The sequence below is a fragment of the Neurospora hispaniola genome (genome assembly GCF_033458365.1).
Source record: "Neurospora hispaniola strain FGSC 10403 chromosome Unknown B0T23scaffold_4, whole genome shotgun sequence".
In the NCBI taxonomy this organism is placed as follows: domain Eukaryota; kingdom Fungi; phylum Ascomycota; class Sordariomycetes; order Sordariales; family Sordariaceae; genus Neurospora; species Neurospora hispaniola.
The window spans coordinates 1,426,653-1,435,762 of record NW_026944409.1 but is presented as its reverse complement, the minus strand read 5'-3'; the positions used below and the strand labels follow the sequence as shown (position 1 = coordinate 1,435,762).

Here is a 9,110-nt window from a genome sequence, read left to right as displayed (position 1 = left end):
GAATAATCCTATTATCTGTAGTGCTCCTACTAGGGTAGTAGTTAATAATATCGATGGGTAGACTTTATACTCTTTATTTAAATTTCTTATTATATTTAAGAATATTAATCTTAATAATTTTGAAGTGGCTATTGTAATTTTGGAAAGTGTTAATTTTATTTAATTTTAGATTAAACTATAATTATACTAATATTTTATTATTAATGAGAAATTTATAGTTAGGTTTCGAACTATTGATTTTATTAATTAAAGGTTTTAATAAGTTTTCCCGAATGTGAGAATATATTTTTTGGTAATAGAAGCGTCCTATTACTTAGTAATTTCTACTAATTAGCGTTAGTAGTATAGAAATCCCTTTTTTATAATTAGGTAATTTTGTTAGTAATTAAAGCCGGTGGTTGTAATTATTACTATGCTTTTAATAAAACTATTGAATTATAGTAGATTGTGCGATAATAGGGTAATAATCAAGCCCTATTTAGGGATATATTCGAAGGATTGCGTAATAATTAACTTACTTATTAATATTAGGAACTTTTATATATTCGTATATAGGCGCGATTATTTTAAGAGAAGGCTGTTCAATTCTAATATGCTCTTCGAATTTACTCAAAACGTAGTAATATAACTATATATAATATTAAGTATATAGAAACCTTATATCAATTATACTTTATATTTCCTACTAACTACGAAGGAATTAGTATTAAAGATATAGACCTTCTTGAAATTAATAATCTATAGTTCAATTTCCCTTTGATAATAGGAAGTCGGGTAATATTTATTAAAAATCTCTAGACTAAGGTTAGCTTGGTTAATAGTATATTAGGTATTGTCTTCGATATTGTTTGGGATGGTACTTTTCCTAACTAAAATATACCTAATAAATAGTATCCTTATGGAAATCCCTTTATTATACTGGTTAAATTTGATCGGTATACCGGTCCTTAGTACTTTCTTAACTAAGAAGATCAAGAAAGATTCTATAATATAGTCCCTATTTTCCGGATTATACGAGATTTTATTTCCTATAGGAATGCCTGATATAAGAGGATATAATTCCCTTTAATAATAGTATATACTATTATAGTATATAAATTATAGGGCTTTATATTTGATATAGCTATACTAGATATTTCCAAGAAGGACTTTTAAACTGGGCTTATATATATAGCTTGCTCTTGGGTTAAGATTTTATAAGGCTTTATATTTAATAAGCCTTTTAATTTGAGCGCTCTAAAAATATTTTTAAATTGTACTTTTATTATATGGACTGCTAATAAAATAAGAAGATTACTAGAAAAATTCCCAGTCCTAATTTAAATACTAAGACCTGGGGCCCCCGGTATTACTACTTCCGGTGTGCCAGCTTTAAATATATATATAATTGTAATAAGAATTAATATTTTTAACCGTACTTTCTATTGATAGCGTTTGTAATTGCTCCTTCTATTTTATTTTATATTTAATATTTCTTTCTCTTTTTCTCCCTCTCCCTCTCCCTCTCCCTCTTTCTCTTTTTTTATATTTAATTTTTTATTATTTTTATTAATTACTAACTACTAACCCTTAGTACTACTATATTAATTATTTTCGAAGATAATAATTTCGAGTTTGAGGAGCGCTTTAATAATATATTAAAAGAAGAAGAAGAGTATTGTAATTTATTTACTATTAAGTGCTAACGTACTATTATTAGAGGTTAGGTTAGTATTAAAATAGTATTACTAATTAAAGATGACTTTTTGTATAAGAAGAAGAAGATTATAGTTACCCCTAGCCTTTATCTTTCTATTTATTTAAAATAGTACGTTATTCTTATTATTAATTATAATTTAGATTATTCTAATTTAGAATTTAAGTAGCTAATTCTTAATACTAATTAAAAAAAAAAAAAAGAAAGGAGTTCAGTTCGACTTATTCCGCGTACCCTAATCGAATACCTTATAGTATACCCTTTTTTAGAGCAACCATCAATAGTATTAAGAGATAGTACATCTTATAGCAGTTTTATATCTCCTATTCCCTAGATTGGCTATATACGTAATTAATATTAAAAACCTATAACGGATAAAATTAGAAAATGAGAAGGATTTGAGAGAGGTTAGTAATATAATAATTGAGCGTTTAAAGAAGAAATAAGGTATAAGTAGAGAATTGAATATACGAATTCTCTAAATTTATATTAATAGTAATTGTAGGCGTCCCTTTAATTGTTATATTACGAGTATCCCTATAGTACTTCCGGTAGGGTTAGTAATAGTAGGGTAATTGGAAGTAGATTATATAAATTAATTAGAACATTTTGAAGGTATTTATTATATTTGCAGTTGAGTTTATAGTTAAAATAATAGAAATCTTTTTAAAAGAGTTAAATTTAGTGATGATTTGGTTGGTGTTGTGCCTTCGAATTAGGATTGGGAGCTAAGAATCTTCCTATGCTTCCCGGCTTGGTATTTCTTGGCAGGTGGATCCAAAGCACGCTTTAATATATACCGGGCATTGTTTGAGCTGAGGATCCAGCATCGTACCGGTGTCTGAGAACTATTTTATGTTGAGCCTATGGCCCGTATCTACCTACTCTCATTCACCCTCATCTAGCACCCTGATTCAATTAATTACTATTTTGACTCATCACCGACTGCCGAACTGCCTCCTCTGTGTCTCGCAATGTGTTGAACATGTAGGGCACGCCCACCCATGCTGTCTGGATCTTTACTTTCCTTAAAAGACGCTTGTTGCAGCGCCACCACCCGCTCATCACGGCGCTCTTCGCAAGTGTCAGCCACCAGTCCTGCTCCTCTTGCCTGCCGCGTCGTGTCAGGTCGTCCCTGTGGAAGCTTCGCAGATGGTGGCCAAAGTGATCGTCCCGTACAAACGCCTCTTGGTGCCGCAGACATTTCATTAGTCGCACCGATACTTCTTCTTCATGTTGCCTAAAAGATGAGTTTGCCTGTGTCTCTTTAGGTCGGCGGCCCGGCTGAAGGCTCAGGATGAGAGCGTGTGTTTCTTTCTTCTCCTCGCTGGAATTGATCTATTTCAAACAGTCAGGGTCAGTTTGCGGTCACCACGTTCATGTTTGTCACGGTGGCTGCATAACGCCGGCATATCAGATCAGGGGCTAGGATGCTGCACTTGCTGACTCGACGCTTGTTCCAGCTTTGCTTGAACAGGGGCACTCTCAAGCACCACGGCAACGACGAGACAGCATCGCTGAAGGACATCGAAGCCCTTTAGGTGAAGGAGGAGCTGATGGGCAGCCTTTTGAACTATCACGCTGACGGGAGGAAAATTGACGCCGTGCTGGCTGAACATATGGCGAAGCTGCTTGGTGAGAACATCCTGCACTCCTACCCTTTCGGGAAACTCCTTTTGGCGACCTTCGGCTCGCTGAATTGCCTCGTGGACTGCACGATTCTGAAGTGATGACTGAAGGCATGAACGTCTCATCCCGATACTCATTGTCCAAAGCAAACTGGGCAGCCAGTGTAGCATGGTTTGCCACACGAATATGTCGGAGATCGTCATGTTGAATACTTGCAGCGGGCTGGGTGGTGAGATACTGTCCGATGAGTATGTAGCAGTTGAGTCACTGCTGTCGGATCTTCTCATGCTGATTGAGATGAAATTCTATTAATCCAAACCTCCAGACCCTTTGGGGCGCGGAGTATATCGAAGATCAGCGTAGTCCATGTCCGCAAATCCCTTGTGGAATAATTCCAACCGTGCTGTGCGCGGTACAAGTGAATACTCGGTTGCGGTCAGGCTTCTGTTTTTAGGTAAGCTGATACACGGTGATGCTGATATTTCTTGATAGATTTGAGTGAAGAGATGAGCGAAGCTAGTCTCTATCACTTAACCTCCGTCGACAACGCTTCAGCGGACCCGCCCCACAAATATGTGGGTCTCCCCTCCTCGAACTTTTGTGAGAGGAGGTCTGTTACGGTTTTGCGTAAAAACGCCGTCGGCTGCAGAAATTCCTATATAAATGTAACGGGTCTGTTAGAGTATTGCACAGCGAGCAGTCGTATAAGGTTGAAATGCTATATTTGACAAAGAGAGCAAGGGAAGACTACACTAGAAGGGTGCAATCGAAAGAAGGTTTTATAGCCGGGCGCACGGGCTAGGCAAATATATAGATCCGACCAATCAGGAGGCTCGCATTCTTATTAATACAACCAATCCGCCTTAGTAGACTTAGTAAAGCCGAATCTTTAATCCTAAACGCTAGCCCTATAATATTACCCCCCTACTCCCCCTTAAAAAACACACTCTACTATACCAAAAAGCACTCTACTAAATACACAAAAAAATAACTAAAATCCTCTATAACCGCTCCCTACTAAATGCCCAACTAAATAGGTACGAAATATTAATAATACTAAAAAAAAAATCTCCCTATTCAAACCCCCGAACAAACGCTATACAACTCCTACCCTTTACCCAAATTAATAATAATATATTTACCGCCATCCTTATAAAACTATACTCCGGCTAGGGTACTAAAACTAAATTAAAGAATATATTTAAACTATATTTATCTAAGGACTTCTTTTACCAGCTAAATCTATAGCGGAGGTAATTAGAATTACGGCCGTTACTATTAGGCGGCCAAGAGGCGACTATTGAAGAAGGGATTCTACAAGCCTATAGCGCCGAGGCCCTACTTCGCTTTACAAAGCTTCTACCCAACAGGGTTATAGCGACCGGTACCCTCCTCTTCCTAATAAAGCGTTGAACTAATAATAATAGGGTATATTACGAGCTAGGTACACGAGAGGGATAATCCAGCGCCGTATTAGGATTGTACGTTAGTACTAAATTCTATAATATTTAATTATAAGGAAATAGAATTTGTATTAATATAAAAGGGGTATAAAGGAGCGTAATTTATTATAATTAGTAGTTATTAATATATTTTTAAATTAATTCCTAACTTACTATCCCTTATATATAGCTACAACTATAATCACCTTAATTTATATTTCCCCTACATTCTTAATAAATTAATAATTCTTCCTCTAGGAATTAAATTAATACCGTTAAAATACATATATATAGTAGCCGGTCTATTTCTTATACCGTTAAAGCTACCCCTCGTCCTTCGTATATTATAACCCCCTTAGTTATTACCGCCGAAACCGTATTACCTTCTCCGCCTTTATTACAACTACGCTAATTTATTATAAAGTCCGTTAAAGTAGATAATAATAACGATTACCCCTCTACACTACCCTAAGCTTCCTATACGTACCCTTATTTAATTAAAGTTAACGAATTTATATATAAATAATAATTCTTCAAATTCCGGTTTACTACTATTAAACTCCTCCTAAACTACCTCCCCTTATATATATTCTAATAGGAGTAATTTGCCTTTATAGGCTTTATTAAATAAAATTCAATTAGGAATTATCTTCCTATTTCTATTAAGTTCCGTTATTAAAACTACCTCTTTTATAATTAAACCTATATTTTTACTATACTTCCCCGTATTACCCTTTCTTCTACGGCCGTTACTATAATTACCCTTTTACTATTAGTAGCCTTACCGGATAATATTAAATACCGCCCTAAATATAATATTACTAAATTTATAAACGAGAATTTCTTATAGTTTTAGAATTATTTCTATAATATTAATACGTATTTTTAGAAGTACCTCCGTACTTCCCTTTCATTTATTATTAATTATATTAAAGGTAATTCTAAGAATATTCAAATTAAATATGTATTAATCCTCTATAGTAAACCCGGGTATAATATTATTCGTAATATATTTATATAGAACGATCTCCGTGTTTTTTTAAAAACCGAATATAATAGTAATATTTAAACTATTGAAAGTCCGCCTTTAATAAATTCGAATATATATACTAGGGTATTTCCAAAATTATTTATAATTTTTATAATCGCTACTATACTAAGGAATTCAATTTATCCTATAATTAGCCGGAATATACTCGGGTTATTACGTAGGCTAATCAGCTACGTCCCTTTTTCTAATAAAGCGTTCTTTCGATAATCAATATTAATACTATAAACGAAGTAATAATATATACAGAACGGCTAGAGGGCTTAAAAAATATCAAGCCGTCCGTTTTACATTATTTAAATTAAACGTTCTTAAAGTATATTTAATTATTTTTTTCGTTTTAACCCCCTCCTACTTCCTCGTTAAATATTCCTTCTTATTTATCCTATAATACTAATCCTTCTAATTTACTTTATTACCCCCTCCTAATTTTTTAAATAAATCCCAATTTTATTTATTCCCTCTATTAATAGAAAAGTTATACGTATAATTATTATACTTAACCGAAACCGCTGAATATTTACTACAAATATAATATAACAGGCTATCTTATAGTAATATACCCGAACCGAACTTATTTTAATTATAATATGGTCGGTTACTAAGTATAGAATTACCCTCTCCCTATAAACACTTTCTTATATAGTACGAATATTACATTAATTATAGTTAAATTAGTTGTTATACTTATTTAGAATAATATAAGTAGATTGTAATTATATTTAAAAATAAAATTTTTAATAAAGATTTATAGAAATTAGTAGAGTATATAAGGGTTAATAAATTCGAGCGTAGAATTAAATTTAATTAGTAAACATTTACTTCCGTCGAATATAAAAATCAATTTTATACCCTATCATTTTATTAATTTCTTTCTTTAACCTATTCTAATATATAATTTAATTACTTATTTTATTAAAATATATAACTCTTATAACATTTAGTGAATAAAGTAAATTATATTCATTATTATTAAATTCCTCATTATAAAAATTATTTTTAATTACCTTTAATTTCGTAAATAGAACCCTAATATTAATTAGCAATAGCGGTTATTTCGGTTCCGTATTAAAACTAGCGATTTCGAATTAAATATAACGCCGGCGAAGGAAGTATACAATATTATAACTATTTTAATAGAGCTACAGTAGGACTTTATTTTACTTTTAAACCTTTAGAAAATAACGAGGATAGAAGAGGGGTTCCGCCTTCCCGCGTATATAAATATTCTATTCAAAATTCCCCTTTCTTTAGTAATAGAATTCGTAACCTTACCTATTATATTAAAATTAACTAAAATTCCCCTAACCTCTACCCCCCTAGCGAAAGTCTTCCAAATAGCCTTCGATAGTATTTACTTTACTTTAATAACCCTTGCGGAATTAATATTATTATAATCCTTAGAATTATTAAAGGAATTAGGGAATAAAATTATTATTCCTAAATTAATGATTCTATTAGAATATAAAGAGTTCCAATCGGTATTCGAAACTTCGATTATACCCTTACTTTAATATAATTGGTTAAAATATTATATCAATCTAATTAAAAGGGAATTAGTACTTTAGGAACCGATTTATACATTAAATATTAAAGAACTAGAAGTATTATACAAATAATTAATGAAAGTATTTTAGAAGTGGTAAATTCGCCTTTTAATTAATTTAGCGGATACTCTAATTATTTTTATTCTAAAAAAAGTAGGAAATTAAGGCTTTATATTAATTTTAGGGCGTTAAATAAAGTAATAAAGAAGAATCGCATAGTATTACTTCTTATTTAGAAGATTTTAGATCGGTTATTATTAATCAAAGTCTTTATAAAATTAAATTCAAAGGACATATATTATAAGATTCGGATTCGGGAAGGAAACGAAGACAAAATAGTATTTTATACGAGGTACAGGTACTACGAATTCTTAATTATATTAATAAGGTTAATAAATATACTAATAATATCTTAAATATATATTAATAATATATTAATAGGGCTAATAAATATAATAGATATTACTTATTTCAATAATATCCTAATTTATAGTAGAAATAAGGAAAACTATATTAATTACATTAAGGAAATCCTATAACGTTTACAAAATTAAGACCTTTATATAAATTTAAGTAAATACGAGTTTTATATAAAAAAAGGTATTATTCTTAAGATATATTATTTCTCTAAAAGGCATTTCAATAAACCCGGAGAGGGTTATAATAATTACGGATTAGAAAATCCTAACGAACGTCTATAATATTTAAATCTTTTTAAAGTTTATTAGGTTCTATTAGCGTTTTGTAATATTATATTCGAAAGTAACTACACCCCTAACCAAACTATTAAGATAAGATAAATAGAGATTATTCGAATTTATAATAGATGTGAAGGTACGTAACGGGCGAGGCAGGGCTGCAGCGTTGTTGACGTTTAATATAGAATTTACAATTAAAGAGTAAAATAAAAGGTAAGAGTTGTGCGGGTTGCTGGGCTGGAAGATATGCTTCCAGATTCCAAACGCCCGGACTACTCCTTATTTAATTTATAACTAATTAAATCGCTCGCATCCGAGCGACCGTACAATGTAGCTGTGCGACCGGGTAGTAGGCATAGGTTAGTAGGACTGGGCTATGATATTACCCCCCCTTTTTCGAGGATTCTACCTTTAGAATCGAAAAAAAATTTCTAACCCGAATATAGTTCGAACCCGTAGTCTCCGGTCGCGATCGCTTCCCAGGCAGAGGAGGGGTACCCTCGGGGTAGCCTATAGTATAGTTTAGGGGCCCTTACTCTTACTATTACGCTATTAGACTAATTCTACAAATTGTTGTTGTATATTTTCTAATTATAATTACCTATCAATCTACCCTTTTTTATCCTCTTATTTACGCAAGCGATTTATTGGGCTTACTATATATATTATATAATATTATATATATATAACGGATTTACGGGTCTATCTTATACCTTACGAGTATAAGCAACTATATATAAGTAATATATAATATATATTTACACTTAGTATTTTTGGTTGATTTTTATCGATTTTATTCGATTTTATATATACGTGGTTGAAATTACAGTATATAACCCTAACCCTCGTAGAGGGTAGTTGAGGCTCTACACTAGTCGTTAAGGCTCTACATACTGGCTTCTAGAAGTGGCTTCCAAAAGTGGCTTCCAGAAGCCTAGGAATGCCCAGCTCAAGAAAGCGGCCTAGGAATGAAAGAAAGCCTTGGAATGCCCAGCTTCCGAAAGCGGCCTAGGTAAACAAAGGATTTTGGAATTCCCATTCCTCGGCCAT

At 32.3% G+C, this 9,110-nt stretch overlaps 1 protein-coding gene across 1 annotated transcript; it reads right to left on the bottom strand.

Moving 5' to 3' along the window:
* Window positions 1-2,482: 2,482 nt before the first annotated feature.
* On the bottom strand, window positions 2,483-3,812 carry B0T23DRAFT_139080 (uncharacterized protein). Its single transcript, XM_062832321.1, has 2 exons — window positions 3,136-3,812; window positions 2,483-3,034 (listed from the first exon to the last, which is right to left on the bottom strand). The coding sequence occupies exons 1-2, from the start codon at window positions 3,610-3,612 to the stop codon at window positions 2,615-2,617; spliced, it is 897 nt and encodes a 298-aa protein (XP_062692781.1). The 5' UTR covers window positions 3,613-3,812; the 3' UTR covers window positions 2,483-2,614.
* Between the last annotated feature and the right edge of the window lie 5,298 nt (window positions 3,813-9,110).

Excerpts from the sequence above, each read along its gene's own strand:
- B0T23DRAFT_139080 (XM_062832321.1), bottom strand. The coding sequence starts at position 3,612 with ATGAGAAGATCCGACAGCAGTGACTCAACTGCTACATACTCATCGGAC. Across the intron at positions 3,035-3,135 it reads AACAAGCGTCGAGTCAGCAA|ATCAATTCCAGCGAGGAGAA; the intron begins GTGCAGCATCCT and ends TGTTTGAAATAG.